We start from the raw sequence: 18708 nt of genomic DNA, 5'->3' as shown, positions 1-18708 counted from the left end.
TAAGTGATCATAAATAGAATGAAAAAGAGACATCTTCAGACATGTCTAAAGATATCTCAAGACGTGAATATTTCCAGGTGCTCAAACAAAGTTCCTTGTATTTTTCTCTGACTCATGACTCAAAGATTAGCAAAAAACAAAGAACACCAGACCTGTATTTCATTTCTGACTGTCCGCGGTTATCTTAACCTAAAACCCCCGAGGCTTAAATGCCACGGGACAGCTTTCATGTGAGTGGTAGCTCAGAGTCAACGAGGATCAACCCAACAGTGACCTAACTATTTCAATAAGGTCTGTGTTGATTAGAAAGGAGATTAGAGTCTGATGTCATCTGAACTGCTGTGCCACGTCAATAATGCCAAACAAATCTCTGACCTCCAAAACAGCCAAACAAGCCTGCCTCCGTCCCACTTTTTAACATCGGCAGCGGAAACATCCCCCTTCTGATTTTCTTCACTGTGGGCTGTGTTGAGGATGATGGTCTGTCTACACCAACTTGGCTTAATGATAATCTCAAATGCATGCTCGATGTTGGCCCTGTCACTGCACAGCCTGCTGCGGTCATCAGTGGAATTGAGAAAGATAATACTGATGATCACGATGATGAGGATCGCCATTCCGAGGCTTCAATTAGTCCTCCCTCAGCTGACGTTTTTGAGGTCTGAAAAGTGTGCTCCAAGCACCGAGAACATCTTCATGCCTCTGCAGTCAGACTTGTTGTACCACAATGGATCTTCCTCTCGTGGATGGGAGTCATTTTCCATGTATCAGGCCTCCAAGGTCTGTGCTGAGCCGGCACCAGGATCAAACTGATTTTAGCCCAGGGCTTAGGGGCTTTCTCTGCCATGAGCAGGAAAATCACTGACCCACATTTATTTATGGGGGCACCGAAGCCTTTCAAAGCAGTGAACTGTGTGAAGACAGGAATGCAAAATGCAGACATTAAAGGGACACCTACTGGTGGACTGTGGTCAGTGCACTTGGTGTCCATTCACATGGTTGTGTCCATTCACAAAGTTCTTCATTCACTCTGTCCAGACGATTGATAAGTGAAGGGTAAGTTTTACACTTTTTTTCTTACACAAATTTGTTTGTGTAAAAAAAAACATCTTTTTTTTTTCATTATTTCCATTCTCTTTAATCATCACGACTTTCATTATTGCCCCGGTGACTGGACGTTTGGACTGTGATTCCTTATGAGTCATAAGCTCTAAACTCAAGAGCCACTGAATTCCTGCTCTGGTACCATGTCACTGCTAGTAGGAGCAAATGGTTTTGTGCATTCTTTTGTATTTTCATCCAAACCTTCTATCTTTGCCATTTTACATGCTTTCAAATATGACAGTCACACAACAGAGAATAGTTGGTCCCCACTGAAGAATAAAAAGATGCCGCTTTAATTTTAAGCTAAATATAGACTCACTTGGCAATGTTATAAAAAAGAATGCCTGGTTTTAAGACAGTGCCTCTTCCAAATCAAGATTATTTCCTGAACAGATTAAAGTAGCTCCTTAGAGAGGGGTGCTAATTGTTGTTAACTCCACTTTCACAACATAGAGATGAGTCTAATAATTTCTGATAATGTCAGAATTCACAAATCGGGTGTCTAAAAATGTAAGTGTTCAAATAAATCAAACTGTACGATTTCTTGAGCCAGCCATTATTAAAACATGTGTCATCATTGTAGCCCCGCTGGAAAAAACAGGATAGACCAGCAACAAAACCAGCACCAAAACACAAGGTATGCTGGTCGACCAGTGTACATTGTGTGTCATACTGCTCAGATACCTTTTGAAAAATGAATTAACTAATTTCGATTCCATTGAATAGGGTACCAAATATTGATGCATTTTGTAAATAGATCATCCCCATTATAGTGATTTCATTGGTTTATTTAGATCAGGGGTCACCAACACTAGGCCCCAAGGACCCTCAGGCCTGTTCTAAAAATGAAAATTAAATATTGATAGTATCTGTTTGCCACCTTGTTAAGTAATTGTTGGTAATTATTGTGAGAAATCATTAACGTGATCAGTGTCTTCACATAGATGAGTATCATTAATCATTAATAATCATACATAACTAAAGGTAAACTGAGCAAATTAGTTATTTCAGAAGAGTGTATCAAACTGGTAGCCCTTCATATGACTCAGTGCCCATGAAGTAGCTCTCGGTTTCAAAAAGTTTGGTGACCCCTATTTAGATAGTACAGCATTCAAGGAACAACATTAACCATATGGTTCTGTTTGTACCAAAACTGATGGGTATTTGATCATTAAAATGAACATAATACTTAGATAGACTATCCAGTAGAGTCACAGTAGAGAAACCTTTGGTCACAGAATAAAAATGGCATTAATAACGCCTGCCTAAAATATTCTGAGGGGTCCTCAGCGGGCCCTTCAGGCGCCTCGGACAGCCATTTACCTCTCTCCTCTGATTGGCCACCGACTCGTTTCGTTCATTTGACAAGCAAAATAGTGCTTTGGTCGCCAGAAAAGAAAAGCACCGTGAATTACCTTAACCTACACCGCAAAGATGTCCGAGGAGCGATCTGAAAGATCCGATGGGAAGATTGTGAAGATGGAGGTCGACTACAGTTCGACTGTGGATCAGCGCCTCCCGGAATGCGAAAAAATGGCCAAAGTAAGACGAGTGTGAAAGAGGCCAGCGCCGGCTGAGTCATGGTGCATCAGGATGGTGTGTTAGCATCCAAGCTAACATCCACTTACTTTTGCACCATCCCGAAACCTGCCATAAACAACATACTGAGCGTGAATTTCTCTTTTGTGTTGCCGTGTTCTGTAATTTTAACACATTTATGTTCCACTTGTATTCTAGCAAACGCTACTGTGGGAGTTTTTAAACTCGCTAGCATGCTAGCAGTTTTAGCAGCATAGTCATTGGCAACATCCCTAGCTAATGCTAACTGGGTCGCCAGGCAGAATTAATGTTATGTCCGAATACAGCAGATGACATTTGGGGTTTAACTAAGTAATACGTTTAGTTATCTAATACTTCATTTGTGTATGTTTCTGCTGCAGGAGGGCAAACTGCAAGAGGCTGTCGAAAGCTTATTGTCACTGGAGAAGCAAACCAGAACGGTAAGTGTCTCTGTTGAGGAGGTGCTGCTTGTTTATGTTCCTGTCATTTTGCCGTGGAAGGTCTTGCATCTGGGAAGTTGATTCCCAAAGTAAAAATAAAAAACCTTGACTATTTTCTACATGAATTGGCACTGTCTTACAAACCCACTGTACTAAACTAAATATTAGTCTAAATGAGCCTCATTGTTACATATTCTAATCAAAAATATTTAATTCAGCATATATCACTGTGCTGTTCACTGCAAATGATATAAGTAAAATTAATGATTCAATGAGGAAACCAAGGACAGAGCATTTGACCAGACAGGGGAAACTCATCTTGTATTGCATGGAATTCTGTAATTAAACAAAATGTCCAGTTTTTCTTCAAAAAGTAGGGTAAACTTTATGGATGTATTCACTGTGATATGTGTATATACAAATGCATATTTTGGTCTTTGTTTTACTCACTTGTCTGCAATCCGTGTGCAGGCATCAGACATGGTGTCCACCTCTAGAATCCTTGTTGCTGTGGTCCAGATGTGTTATGAAGCCAAGGACTGGGATGCACTGAATGAAAACATCATGTTGCTCACCAAAAGGAGGAGTCAGCTGAAACAGGTGAGCTATCGCGGCCCCACAGTCTGAAAATATATTTTCTAGGCCTCCCAGTACTACAGCTGACTTCAACTAACAGGGTTAATTATTGGCTAATTTGATTAATGCAGACCAAGTGAACACTGTATATGCTCAACAGTATCCCAACATATCCAGACTCTGATTCCACTTCTAAAATGATTTCCTCAGAATGGCAAATAAACTTTTTTTTGTTGAGTACCAATGAGCGGAGAATAGATGAGCAAATAAACTAATGCTTGAATTTGTTTTTTTTGTCTTGCGCTCTGTATTTATCAGGCTGTTGCCAAGATGGTGCAAGAATGTTACAAGTATGTGGATTCTGTGACTGATTTGACTATCAAGCTGAGACTCATCGACACACTCCGCACTGTGACTGCTGGCAAGGTATGCAATGTTTTTGTTGTGTGTTTTTTTTTAAAAAGTTGTATGTGACAGACAAAAAAACATCAATACATTTGTTTGAACGCGTATCAGTGAAGTACTGCACCTCATTCCGTGCCAGATGCAGGGTGTCTGAGTATCAAAGTAATGAAGGCACCAGGATATTTGTCATCAGGTGCATATGCATTAAAGGAAACAATGGCATTTTTATCAGGATTAATGCAGCTTGAAAGGGTCTGTATTCCATGGTGGTCATGTATCTAAACAGTAGGTTGCGTTGAAAAATTGATTACCATTCCTCCTGACTAATGCATTAAACGTGTCCTTCCCACAGATCTACGTAGAGATCGAGCGTGCCAGGCTCACAAAGACCTTAGCCAACATCAAGGAACAGAATGGTGATGTCAAAGAGGCAGCTTCCATTCTACAGGAGCTGCAGGTAAGAAGCTAGTCACTGATATTTTCCTCATTCAGGAAAATCTGTACAGTTGTTGTGGGACAATTGGTGTTACATACTTGTTTGAAGAGATTCTTGTCACCGTATATATACAGAGTAAAAATATACAGACTGTGTGAATAGAAAAGTGTCATTTGCCTGCAGTCTGGAAAGTATTCAGAATGTGTTAATTTTTCCTGCTCAGGTGGAAACATATGGCTCAATGGAGAAAAAGGAGAAGGTGGAGTTTATCTTAGAACAGATGAGGCTTTGCATTGCTGTCAAGGATTATATCCGTACTCAGATCATCAGCAAGAAGATCAACACCAAATTCTTCCAAGAGGAGGGCACCGAGGTAACAACAAATCACAAAACAAAGTTCTGCAATGAAAAAAGCATTTGGTGTCTGGCCTGTGTGTTTACTTTTCCAGCATGGTTTTGTAAGTTTTAACCTTTGTGTTGGTGGAATCTGAGCACTTACTTTTACTTCATTGTGTGACGACTTCTTAGGAATCGAAGCTGAAGTACTACAACCTAATGATCCAGGTGGACCAGCATGAGGGCTCGTACCTGTCTATCTGCAAACACTACCGGGCCATCTATGACACACCCTGCATCTTGGAAGACAGCAGCAAGTGGCAACAGGTACATACTTTCTCTCAAGGTGTTTTCAACATATCACAAATGCAGAATACAGTCAAATGGAAAAACTATCTGGACACCTAAATGTTTTCTCTTAAATATCCTGCTGTACATTTAGGGGTTTTTTTGCATCCAAACTTTGGACACAGTGTTGCATCATTGTCACAAGCTTAACATAATGTATGTATGGTTTTCCTTGTAGTTAAAGGGAATGTGTCAATCAATGCTGGTGTTTCCATGTAATTGCTTAAATTTTGTTTTATTGATATCGGTATTAAAAAGAAGCACAGTGCATTGCCTTAAGCAAATCCCCAGAATGCGTGCACCCTTTTTATCAATATTTATGATTAACCATGATTGCAGAATAGTTAATAGTAATAACAACACTACAACGTGTTTCCCCTAGAATTTTTTTCAGGCCCGGTGGTACCCACCAAAAAAACCCTAAACTGATGAGACGCATGGGGTGGTGTATTGGTGCAGTTGGATTAAGTCAGGTGGCAATTATTATATTTGCATTCAAATTTTTGTTCAACCAGATTGTATTCAAGATCACAAGGAGAGAGTGACTTACCTACACATAATTGAGATTCCGTCAGTTACATTTTTTTTTTTTAACAAACACATAAGTTTTTTATTCATGTTATTATAACAGAGTTACATGCATTTGACAATGCCTGGGAAAACTAGCCTATTGTCCGTGTTATTTTCATCATTATTGCTTACCAAAAAAAAAAGAGAGAGAGAGAGAGAGAAGCTCCTCAATTAGAACAAAAATATAAGCTAAACAACAAATTGTAAACTTACCATGTGGAGTGTAGTACGACCAAGTTATGGTTATTAAGCCATTCAGGATCCCAGCCAGATGTTCTGTGTTTAGCTGTATTTTTTTTTTGCTGGGTCAACGTTACCAGACGGTCTGGGCCCGCGGTCACCCGTCGGATGGGGGTCGGCAGTCGGACCGGTGTCAGGGGCAGTAACGGTCCTCGAGCAGCCCCCCTCTCCACTGCAATCTGCCCCCTCTCACCTGCACCTGTCATTTTTTCTGAAGTTGCCTCTGTTACTCTCCCTTCATCTGTTTTCCTTGGCTCCAGAATCTGGCAGGAAAATTTCTTTATATTAAGTTGTCTGTCACCCCCGATATTTTTTCTTTTCTTCAGCAGCGTCATAGTCGGTTAGCTAACAAACCTTAAACATCCGAGAGTATATGCTTGCGCTCTCAGCTGCGGTACTCGCATCGTTACTAGGCAACGAAACAGGTTGACTCGTGTTGCGCTGCACAGAGGCGCCCCTAATGTAAGTGATTATTGATTTGATGAATGAATTGATAGGTGGCTTATTTTTGGCATGTTGATTTTTTTTTTTGGCCTGGCAGCAGGTCTCCTTGGCCTGCATAATGGTAGGGGAAACACTGACTATACATCTGTTCACAAACTTTTCTTTACTTGTTTTCATTTGAGCCATGAATGCATTTTATATTTCAGGCCCTGAAGAGTGTGGTGCTGTATGTTATTCTTGCCCCCTACGACAATGAGCAGTCAGACCTTGTGCACAGAATCAGTGCGGACAAGAAACTGGAAGAAATCCCTAAGTACAAGTAAGGAAGAGTGCTGTAATTTGCTGTAAGATCCCTCCCTCTCGGGAGGGATTGATCCTAGCAACTTTCATGGATGCTGACATCATTTGTATACACTCGGCTGCAACTGGGGAATTTTCACCGTCTTCTTCTTCCGTTCCAAGGGACCTTCTGAAACAGTTCACCACCATGGAGCTGATGCGCTGGGCTTCACTGGTGGAGGATTATGGCAAGGAGCTGCGAGAGGGCTCGCCTGACAGCCCCGCCACAGATGTTTTCTCTTATTCAGAGGAGGGGGAGAAAAGGTGGAAGGACCTAAAGAACAGAGTGGTGGAGCATGTAAGTCCCACGGTCAAAGTGTGGATGGATTTAATGAGAATGAGATGATGCTTGGCGGCAGGAGACGTATAATGAAATGCACAGCCTAACAGCATCTCAAATCAAATTTCAAAAGTCATTTTGTTAATTTGGCCGGGGAAAATGTGGGGACGTTATGAATTTGAGTGATTGGCATTGATCAGAAATGTTTAAACTGCATTCACACTGACAGCCAGAGTAGAACTGTTTCAAATTGATTATGGGGCTCTTATTTCTTGCTTGAACACAGTTGGTAAAATTAAGACGTTCTGCTGCATTTTTTTGATATCTAACATTGTTCATAGGCATTGCAGAGACCAAACAGTGACCATACAAGCTAATAATGCTATTTAAAGACTCAAAAGATTGATTCATATCCATTATCCAATCCAAGTGGATTTTAATCAAATTGGAGAAAATTAAGTAAAATTACAAGAGAACACTTTGGACATGATGTGAAGCTCTTTGCAAATTCACTGGCTGAAATGGCAGATGACTATGTGCAGTATCAAAGTACGGTACATCAGTTGTATTTGTTGGATTTCACTTGTGAATATTTATTTTTTTTCAGCTTCCTTGCTCTCACCTTGAATAATTTAAGCAAATATTCTGCCACGGATATGTATACTGACGTTCTCTGAATTCCCCAGAACATCAGAATAATGGCCAAATATTACACCAGAATCACAATGAAGAGGATGGCTGGACTCCTGGACCTCTCAATTGACGTAAGCAACACTGTTACTGATTAGCTCATTCATGAGGCTCACACTAATGGTAAAAAAAAAACATTCACCATTAGATCATAACATCTGTCCTTTTAACTTTTTAAACAATGCTGGCATTTTTGGTTAAGTTTACACTGAGAGGTCAGTTCTGATTGGGGAGTAAAGGGTCATTGACAAATGACTGTTTCAGTTTGAAGCAGAAATGTCACATTTTTTTCTGGCTCCAGCTTATTAAATGTAAGGATTGCTGCATTTTCCTTGTCATTTATGATAGTAAAAGAAGAGTCTTTGGGTTTAAATCCATTGGTTAGATAAAAGACTCAGTCTGAAGCTACCACTTTGGGCTCTGTGAAATTGTGGATTAGCTTTTGACATTTTGTAGACTAAATGATTAATTGTGAAAATGTTCAGCAGCCCTACAGACAACTCATTTTCCAGATTTCCTCTGAAAAAATGACTCACAGAGTTGATTTTGGATAGTAGGGAAACTAATGATCAGGAATTTAGTGTGACTGAAGAAAAAATGTCCAATACACTAATATTATGTCTCTGCTCAAATATTTCATCAGGAATCCGAGGAGTTCCTTTCCAGCCTAGTTGTAAACAAGACTATCTACGCCAAGGTCGACCGGCTGGCCGGCATCATCAACTTCCAGAGGCCTAAAGACCCCAACGACCTGCTCAACGACTGGTCGCACAAACTCAACTCACTCATGTCTCTGGTCAACAAGACCACACATCTCATTGCCAAGGAGGAGATGATCCACAACCTGCAGTGAAACAACAACATTGTGCATTATTTTGTCTTTTGGTTCATATGTATCAGCTTTTTTTTTCCTTCTGTGGGAATGTTTTTGAATATACAGTACTGGTGGACTGTGAAGGCAGTGTTATTCCAATGTCATATAATTGGAGAAAAATCTGCAGCACATAAGCATCACCCCAAATTTTGTTTATTTTTTACTATCCAGTAGAACATTGACAATAAAAACATGAGCACCTCTCCTCTTTCCATCCCTCTGTCATAAAAGACTGGATCTCCAAATATGTTACCCATTCCTCTCTTATGGATTATATACATGAAAACATGGCTGAAAACTGTCAAATGTAGTGTAAACAATAAATCCGTCACATTTGGTTAACAGTTGTATGGAGGTTTTATACAAAGTGGGTACACATTCTAAGATGTGTTAAGATTCTTGTTGCAGAAGAAGAAATGTTTTAGAACAGAGCAGCCGTTGAGTCACATTGGTTAAGATCTAGTTAAAAGTCCCGTTAAGTTAACTTCACGTTAAAGTATGAGAGCCAAGACATGGTGAATTTTACTTAACAGTCCTAAATTGTCACTTCTACTTGTATGCTGTTACTGATATTGACCAATGTTAGCTGTCCGGTTATGTCAGTGCAGTGTTGTTCATGATATGTAAAATAAACTCTCATTTCTTTGAAGAAAAAAAAAAACACTCAAATATTTGTTTTGGTTAACTTAATGATGGGGTTTCACTTTATATTGGTGAAAGAACTAAGCGCATGGCTCAAATTCATCGAGTGTGCCTCTAATTTTTATATTTTCCTCCTTTCAACTTAGAGTGCTCCTGCTTTTAAAAAATAAGTTTTAACAAAGGTTGAAGCACTGGGACGACAAAGTCAAGCAGTACTGACGAGTTTCTGTGACCTTTTCACAGTGTTCAGGTTAGTGATAATAAAGCGTGCACTATGTAGGACAGTTTGATTACCACCTACAGGCAGGTCACAAACTAAAGGAAGGAAATGCAGCCGCTTCCAGTGCCTGATGTGTTACTTCCTGTCATCTTGTTTTCAGTATGAGAGTAATGTGAATCAACCTACTGCATCATCACCACCATGATCAAAACAACAAATTATGATGGATCCATTGTAAGTTTTGATAGCAATAATGTAAAGAATAGGTGACTTACATGCAAAAGAGTGATAGCCTATGTTTTAGTCAGAGCTTTGTTTTTTTTGTTTTTTCTTTCACTCTGATACAAATGATTGCACAGTGTCAGCAAGAACTGGCTATCATCGCTAGTGTCTGTCTAGATACCATCACGAGCAGAGTTACTATCTCTTGCCTCATTGATGTCGCCTCTCCATCACAAACAACAAAAACAAAATACAGTATACACAGGGCCATTCACTTGATTATTATATGCAAGAGGGGGCTGATGGATCAACAGGGATCAGGCAGGTAATTACATCCCCATCCCTTTGACCTATATCTTTATGTGACAGAGCGCGTTTCAACACGGCAGAAAGTTTTCTGACTGGGGCAAATATGGAACTTTTGAATGTTTCCTCTTTTAATGGGAAACAAATCAAATACATCAACAACAACAACAAAAAATTAGGCCACAGGATATATTGCTGAATTTCTTTTCAGTTCTCAGAAGTAAAGAAACTGCAGCGAAGGGTGTGTTCAGAGCAAAATGTCAGTGTGTGTGTGTGTGTGTGTGTGTTACATCTTTTAAACAAATGTCTTTGATAAAATAAACAAGTAAATAAGTAAATTACAAATACAAACGTGACTTTTTATTGTCCCAGTTTTAGAGAACATGCTTCAATCTAAAATCTGACATTATATATATATATATTTGCATTCAAGAGTAATGTTATGATAATATTTAGCAGTAATTCCTAAATTATAGCACTGAAATGTAGGAAATAAAGAGTAATTTGACAAAAAGGATCGCACATACACGCGCGCACACACACACATGCACGCACACACGCACCAGTCCTCTCAACCTTCAGATCAGTACATCCCACTATGCTTTGCGATGGTCTGACAAGTGGATCCAAGATGGCGTAGAAAGTAAAGCTAGGTAAGTGTTGACTTCCCATTTTCAGCCCTTTCAGTTGTCTTTTAAATCGCAAAGCCACTGACACAAATCCCCTCCATAAATCATTAGGGTAATGGCGAATGCTTTGAGTTCATGCACGGAGAACAACACAATGTCACATCAATTATATGCGCCTAAACACCGTGGCAAAATTACAGGCCCGAGCCCGTTTTGTTCGGCGAACCTAGCTAGCTAGCTCGCTAACATTAACAAACCAGCCAGCTATTCTTGTTGTGAGGTTGCCAGTTTGGTGCCAAGAAAGGCCGTGTTTTGGCTAGCAGGCTAATGGTTAGCTACGAATACTCTGGTTAGCGGCTACACAGTTCATTCTGTGCAAACCTGAACCGTAAGTTAACCAACAGTGTGTGGACATTTTTGTCAGGGCTTTGTAGCGCTGCCGTCATCGCTCTGACTTGCAACAGTCATGACAAGTTTAGCAGACAAACAACAGCTGTAACTACCTGCTGAAAGACGAAACAACTCATTCCCAACCTTTTGTATTTATTGGTGTGTGCCCTCTCGGTGTTTGCTATTTAGGCTGAGGGGGATTTGCAAGTTTTACAGCCGTGTTTTGCGACACGTTGCTGCTAACGATACTGTCAAGCCAAAAAACGTTATGTCAGAATGAAAGCAGTCGATGTTCTTTTACAGCCAATCCCCTGCTATAAAATTAGCTTTCTGCTCTGCTGCTGCTGCCTGTGCGCTACGATCCCACCACCGGACACTAAAAAAAAAAAAACAACAAAAAAAAACAACAACAAAAAAACAGGGCAGGTGTCCACCCACTGGATCCCGCCAAACTAGTTGTTGTTGCCCCTACATAGTGGCTGGCTTGTATGCTCTAACATCAGGTAGAAGCTATTCCTGGTGAGTGTAAAAACTGCTGCTTAGGTTTTAAAGTTCCCTTTCTGATTTGTTCTGCATGAAGTTCAGTCCTATGTTTAGTTTCATCTTTGACCCTTTTTTTCCTGTTCCATCAACAGACCTCATCCTCTAACCCAAGCAACTATCAGCCAAGATCTGGCGTGCCACACATACCGCTTAACATTCGCAAAAATAGATTAAGATGATTGTGTGATCATGAAATATAAAGCATGTCATATTGTCACAACGCCAATAATGTCACAAGGCTCAGTAAGCTTGTGACATTATTGGCATCTTTACGTAGTGCAAATGTTATTGTGGTTTTTGACACTGATCAAATACAGTGTAAATGCACTGTTTAATTCACCTTATCTTGGTACAGTGGCTGGATCAGTGTTTTTTTGTTTAGGATGCTGTAGAAAAGCTCCATGTGTTGTTATGGCATGACGGGCCCTCAAACATTATGTGTCATACTTGGCCACTTGCCATATGCACAAAGTATATGCGCTCATGCAGCCCACTCAAAGTTTTGTATTGTTCCTCATCTGAGAGTTCACATTTATAGAGGAAGTGAACTCGGCAGCAGTTCACTTTTTTCCTTGGGAGGGAAAATATGAGATTAGGGAGAGCAACGCGGCTGCAGTATTTCATCAGATACTCTACATGAGTTAATTCATGCTCGGTTTGTACAAACTCACATATTCTCTGTTTTAGGGGTTGGGTGTGCTGTATTCAGCAACATTAGAGTTGTGGGAATAAACACAATCCATACTAGGCAAGTATATTTTCTTTTTTTGAAGTGTTAAATCTGTTTGGAATCAAAGCAGTCAAAAATCAGATTTCGTGTTGTGTGAGCACTCATTAACTGTGCATTAGCTGGTGAATTTGTCTGCATGTTATGGTCCTAAGAGACAATAACAGGCTGACTTAGGCACTACCAGTTGGGCTAGAGCAGCTGTTAAAAGCATAGCTGCCTGTCTGTTGGTATTCAAGAAGTAACTTACAAAATGGTAACTACAGGGTTAATATGCTCTTTAATGCAAAATTAAGCCAAAATGGCAGATGCGCTGTAGTTTTTTTCCCCTCATCTCACATAGTCAGTTATGATACATAAATTCCCCAGTGAATGTTGTTTCATGGAAAGCTACAGTTCTACCAGGATGTGACACTATCTGTTGTTTGATGTATCCTTTGTACTACTAATGCAGTCTTAACATACAGTAGTTGGCTGATGTCTCAATTTCAAGGACCCGATGTCACAAATCCATATCCAAAATGACTGGGCCACAGGCCATCATACAATGTCACTTTTCCCTTTGAGCCAGTCATAATCAAAAGCTGAAATCCAGGCTGTGGTGATGGCAAGGATGGAAATACATCATCAGCTAATTGTTGTGGAATTTTAATTAGCAACCAAAAGTTTGTTTTGACAGCCATCTTTGCACATAATAACTATAATGGGGCTTTTTGGCCAGCATTTCTGTGAGAAAATGAGTTTTCCTGCCAGCCTGAAATGAGCTGCAGTGCCAGTGATGAATGCAGTTAGGTGAAAATAGGGCTAAAAGTTACTGGGCTGTCAGCCAAGGTCGAGCATTTGTTGCCCTGGTGTTCCCCAGCAGGTCATGATGTACCATCCCGATCCTGATCTGCTTGGTGTGAAGGAAGGCATGCTGCTTCTTGTAATCTCAGACTGAGGTTAAGATTGTCATTTTGTAGCCCTGCTGCTTTTTGTTGCTTGGCTAGACATAAATTAAATGTTAGTGGGGCCACAGAGAAGCGAGGTGGGCTTTATAATGCAGTTAAAGCTATAACGGTTATTCTGCAACAAATAACTTATAGGTTTACATATTATCAAGCTTAGTATTTAGGAGAAGGGCCGGCATCCCCTTTCAGACCAAACCAGTGATGTTTGATAGACCTGCTTTTGGTTAACAAATCATACCTGGTCATGGTTGTTGTAAGGATGCACAATATAATTTTTTCCAGCAAAATACCAGTAACAGATAATTACCTGCTTCTCGTGCCAAACACCGACAAGATAATTTCACATTTAGCATTTTAAAAGAAGTTACTAACCTCCTTAGAACCTTTACAGAACATGTATTACAGATAACAATTGTGTTGTCTTCCCCTGAAATTATTAAAAAAAAAACAAAAAAACAGTGATATTTTTGGCTCCCTGGTCTAAAATGCGTGGCTCTACCCAGGTGCAGCAGTTCGACCTCTTGTTTTTCTTCTTACCATTGTTTACTCGAGTTGTATACCACCACTTCTGTATGTGAGTGTGTAGATTATGCGTTTGTTTGACCTCATCTTATCAGCTCGATTTGTTGGCTAGAACGGTTAACTGCTAAATATAGACAATATCGGATATCATTTATTGGTTCAGTATTTATTGTGCATCCCTAGTTTTAAGGGAAGGTATTGGGTTGTCAGTTTTGAGATTCAAATGAATGTAACTGCAAAAATTCTCAACCTGTTTGGAAAATGTTTTTTATCCAATACAAGTAGCAATACAAACAAAAGAATCCATAAAAAATGTTTGATTTCAACAAAATTGAAAGACGCATCCAGTATGTCATCCATTTCAGCTGACAATGAAGAAATGTATGGCTGACTTCTTAATGAGCCATGCCCACCTAGAGAGAACCTTTGAATATTTGCTGTTGAGTATTACCAAAGCTCTGTAGCCCAAGAAATTGTATTTGGGTCAGTCTGAGTAAACACAGGTTTCTGTAGGTACTATTGAACCAGAGATCATAAAGTGTAATGCTTACTAGGCTTGATTCCTTTTTTGACGGCTGCTTCAGGATTTGACCAGATAAAGATGCTACTTATTTAACTCCTCTAGGTATACTTTGCTTTTTTTTTCATGTGATTTGATTGCTGTGGTGCAGCTAATCAGAATCACAATAAGCTTCGGAATAATTTGTGGTGCCTTTTTAGAAGTGGTTATTGGATGCTAATTCCCAGACATATTGTGTTATTGGCTTTCCTTAGAGTAGATTTTCAGTGGGGGTTTTTCCTAGTTCACTGAGTGTGTTGATTTAAAAGTGTACTGTCGAAGTATTTTGACTGGTTAAAAATCAAGTGCAATCACAATGTTTTCTCAGAATTAAATCTAGTCCCTTACACCCTAATGTGCAGTAAAGTAGCTGGATGTTGTATCCTCCCACCACCACCTACAACCACACACAGCCTCCTCATCCACATGGAACACAAGACTATTTCTTCTTCCTCGTGTATAAGTGTATGTGTGTATTTTAGATAACGAAAAACAACAAAACAAACAAATAAAAAAACACTCACATGGCAGTAATTTAAAAAAAAAGGTTGACATCAGGTCAGAAAGCCCAGAGGATGCTGCTGGTCCAACATGATGTTGTTAGCTCTGTAAACAGTGATTGTCAAAACATGCGACTGACTACCCTCTAAGCTGAGGGTGATTTGTGTCTGATGTCTTTAGCAATCTTAAGTCCTGGTTTGATCAACTTTGACAACAGTTGACTGTATATGTCACTGAGTTTACCCACATTTTATACTGGAACTATACACACCTTTGTCTGCATCCACATTGCAAATACGAATTTTTAGTGTAATTCATTAGGTAATTCATTAGCATATGATCCTGATACTGATATTCCAGTATAATCATCATATTCAGGGATGATGCATTATATTTTCCATTGGACAGATTTGGCGGACCAAATTAAATCATATAATGGGCCAACTTTTGCCCATGACAGAGTCTCAATAACACACTTACATGCTGCATTATCAATTTTAATGATGACCTTAGTCTGAGCAGTCAGGTGACAGTTGACATGACAAGCTGTAGAAGCTGAGATGATTAAAACAGTCTAAGCAGAGGCCCCGAATGTAAGGTATATGTAAGAGAGTATGTTTGAGTACTACTCTCTCTCACCCCAACATCCATTAACAGCAAGCAACTTGTGTAATTTCAAGCACAACAATAACAGAACATTGATACAGGATAAGTAGTGTACAGAAAATGTGCACTGGTATCTGATCAGTCCTGGTTATTGGGTGATAACAGTTAATACACATTCAGCCATTGGAAAGGTAGGAAAAAATAGTTCTGGTGCATCTCTATTCAAACTGTACATAAGAAAATCTGATTTTTCTTTCAAAAGATGTCTCACAGAGTCACATGTAAATACTATTATATTGCTGCCCATGAGTCCAATTGTGAGGAAGATCCCTTTTCAAATTAAGACTTTAGTAGTTAGAAACTGATGTTTAAGACAGTCAACATTCATGTGGTGGTTTCTCAAGGGGCTCCAAATAAGTAAGAAAAAATTACATTTGACACAGAACTGACTTTGTTCCAGCTGACTCATATCTAGACTTTCATTTTAATGTTCTGGAGTGACGTTTACATTGAAGTGACTGGTGGCATTTACGTCTGTGTATGACATTTAAACCTTACATGCTCTATATATAATACATAAAAATCCATTTTGTAATTTCCTGGCCCACTATGGAGGGAAAGTTGTACCTATTGTACCACCTTGGCCCTGATAGATTCCATATATGATGCACTTTTGTCCATCATTTCTGGACTGGATGAATGGAGTTTGGCTGTGAGCTATACAAGTTTGTGATGTTTAAAACTAGGTTAGCAAGCGTCAGCAAGTGATCCACTACTCCCAGGATAGAAGTAGAGTCAAACCGTCTCTCTAATCTCCCCTCCTCTCAGCATTTCATTCTCATTCTCCGCTGTGGGACAATGTGAAAATTCTAAGTTATTATAAGTTAATTTCCTGTAAATTCCCCCTTGAAGCATTTATGAAAGATTTTCTACAGAGTGCTCTTGTGCTAAGAGGTCAGGCCTAAGTTATGTCTGTTATACTGCCATTAAAGTCCACAGAGATGACGCAGTATATTTCACAAGTTCCAGCAACATGCACAAATGATGCCAAAACCCTGTTGATTAAACTTCAAGGTTGAGTTTGAAACTGAAGCAAACAAGTATGGATTGTTTTCCACCAACCGTGTGGGAGTTATGTAGGTTTTATCTTCTCTGATTGTGTAACCTGATGTACTTACAAATAGTCAGTGTGATGGTCACTTAGTTTGACCTATTTTCATGTCCACTCACTACAGCCTAACATACAGCCAGTGATGCCAGTGAGCATGCTTGAGGTAACGAGAAACAAACAGTCTTGAAGGACGCTGCCCAATGCCACGGATAGAAAAAACAGATGTTAAAATGTGAAATCAAGTGAATGTCCTAGTTTTAGATTTAATTATTGCACATAGATACATTTATGTCCCAATGTTGACTGTTTATCGACACAATAATTAAGTTCCTGTAGAAGAAGAATTTTCCTTGTAAGCTGGTGTTATATTTTCTGTCAGCCTTCAACTGTTGCAGGGCGTTTGGCGATCCTCTCCATATTTCAAAGAAAGTGTTTTTAGTTTTCAACTAATGGTTGTGTTTAAGAGGCATGGGGCAGTGGCAAAATGCTGCTGAGGTAGAGACAAAACAGATTTTCAACACAGCAACTCTGTGTCAGCTTTTATCTCTATAATCCACTGGCTGCTAGTGCTTTGTCTGACCATTTTCTTTTAACACTGCAAGTTATAAGTTATATATAGGACAGAGTTGCGTTCTTAACCGTGTAACAAAGTGGTTTCATTTCCTTGAACTTTTAATTTGTGGTTTCAGAACCTTGTTGGTGTCTTCTAGTGGTCAGTTACTGGTTAGTTATTATTCGTTTTTTAACATTTACATTTAAGATAAATAATGGCAAAAGCTGTACTGAAGTGTCTTTCTCATCAAAGATTGTTTTCTAAAAACCAAGCATCCATTACTGCTGTTAACAACACCTGATTTGCAGATGACCGGTCATTCAATGCCAGCTCACCCAAAATCCAAAACTTTTCTTTGTTCATGTCATAAGATTTTCTTGAAATTCTTTAACTTCTGTTAAACTCATGGGACTACACAATCCTTTAGCTGTACTCCAAATACTTTTGAAGTTATGAATTTTTTACGTTTGGTCCTCAGAGCTAAATTTAAGCATTTTTGTAATTTTTTGTACATGGTTTCAGCCTCACAACCACTTATTTTCTCACAGTTTTGTGCTGAAAATGAATTCAAAGAGGCTATAGTACTCCATCATTAATGACTTTAAAAGCTGATCTTCTGTACTTTATTTTTTTTAGACAGGTTGACTAGTCCAAGTTTCAACTTAATGTTTTATTTCTCTAGTAAAGAAATTACGGTAGTTGCATTTTAATGGTGTTCAACACAGCCAAATAAAAAATTGTCTCCAGTGTAATCATAATAATCCTTTCAGTTGTCAGTCTGTAACAGCAATCATTGTTATGAAAGGGCATCATGAATATATTTTTCAAGAAAAGGGATGTCAATCCAGTACTATTCTACACATTTACAAGTACCCCCCTCCTTAACACAATACATGTCCAGGGCTGGATTTTGCACTTTAATCAGGGCAGCAGTGTACAAGAGACAAGAGCAGTTTTCTCCTATTGTCCTACCCTGCTTCAAGAGATCACATGATATATTTCCTTTTGCCTTCCAGACGTTTTGTCCCTAAGTCATGGCGGACAGGAGAGCGGAGAAGTCATGTGAAGAAGCCAGCAGATCGTTAACCAGGCGGGAGTACGAGGCAGCAGTCAGCCACAGCACGGATGCCCTGGTGGTCCTTGCACCCCAAGCCCAATCTTCCGGTGCCCCTGTCCCACCAAGCCCTCCATCCCTTGTCGCCGCCTCCGGGCCCCTCCGCAGCCGTGTCCTGCTCTACCGGATCGCTGCCTTCTTGCAGCTGGTAAGGACAAATGGCCATTAATATATTGTTGCTGCTCTAGCAGGCCTGCAATACATAGTCTAAGATGATAATCACTCTTTTTCCTTCCCCCATTCACCTTTTGTATCATGTCAGTATATCAGTTATGCCAGAGGGAGGGAGGGGTACGTTTCTTTGAGAATTATAAAAATTATATCTTTTAGACAGAGCTCGGTCTGAGCATTATTTCTCCTATCCTTTAGTTACACTTTACACTCTCATGACGTTGGTTGATTTTTGTGCTTTAAATTCACTGTTGTACTTCTAATCTAAATTACCTTGAAGAGAAGGTTAGAAATGAGAAC

The 18708-nt window shown here is 39.5% G+C and overlaps 2 protein-coding genes across 4 annotated transcripts in view; both read left to right on the top strand.

Moving 5' to 3' along the window:
* Positions 1-2435: 2435 nt before the first annotated feature.
* psmd12 (proteasome 26S subunit, non-ATPase 12) lies at positions 2436-9303 on the top strand. The gene is made up of 11 exons (XM_037112569.1): positions 2436-2646; positions 3045-3104; positions 3576-3704; positions 3999-4106; positions 4438-4542; positions 4745-4894; positions 5050-5184; positions 6666-6778; positions 6922-7096; positions 7765-7842; positions 8412-9303. The coding sequence occupies exons 1-11, from the start codon at positions 2539-2541 to the stop codon at positions 8619-8621; spliced, it is 1371 nt and encodes a 456-aa protein (XP_036968464.1). The 5' UTR covers positions 2436-2538; the 3' UTR covers positions 8622-9303.
* Positions 9304-10592: 1289 nt separating this feature from the next.
* The window catches only part of helz (helicase with zinc finger), a 53396-nt gene continuing 45280 nt past the window's right edge, over positions 10593-18708 (top strand). For 2 of the 3 annotated variants that reach the window (XM_037074809.1, XM_037074901.1), the window contains exon 1: positions 18158-18385. In XM_037074809.1, coding sequence (XP_036930704.1) covers positions 18158-18385 — 228 coding nt within the window. Of the gene's footprint in view, positions 10686-18139; positions 18386-18708 lie in introns of those variants that run through there. The other variant, XM_037074733.1, reaches the window with a different exon arrangement.

This window comes from Acanthopagrus latus, chromosome 1 (genome assembly GCF_904848185.1).
Source record: "Acanthopagrus latus isolate v.2019 chromosome 1, fAcaLat1.1, whole genome shotgun sequence".
Classification (NCBI taxonomy): Eukaryota; Metazoa; Chordata; class Actinopteri; order Spariformes; family Sparidae; genus Acanthopagrus; species Acanthopagrus latus.
Note: the sequence above shows the minus strand (reverse complement) of the source record. Positions and strands in the feature narration are given on the sequence as shown.

What these genes read in the sequence shown, in the direction of transcription:
- psmd12 (XM_037112569.1), top strand. Translation starts at nt 2,539, where the DNA reads ATGTCCGAGGAGCGATCTGAAAGATCCGATGGGAAGATTGTGAAGATG. An exon ending in AATGCGAAAAAATGGCCAAA is followed by an intron (nt 2,647 to 3,044) that starts GTAAGACGAGTG and finishes TTTCTGCTGCAG; the next exon opens with GAGGGCAAACTGCAAGAGGC. An exon ending in TCCAAGAGGAGGGCACCGAG is followed by an intron (nt 4,895 to 5,049) that starts GTAACAACAAAT and finishes ACGACTTCTTAG; the next exon opens with GAATCGAAGCTGAAGTACTA.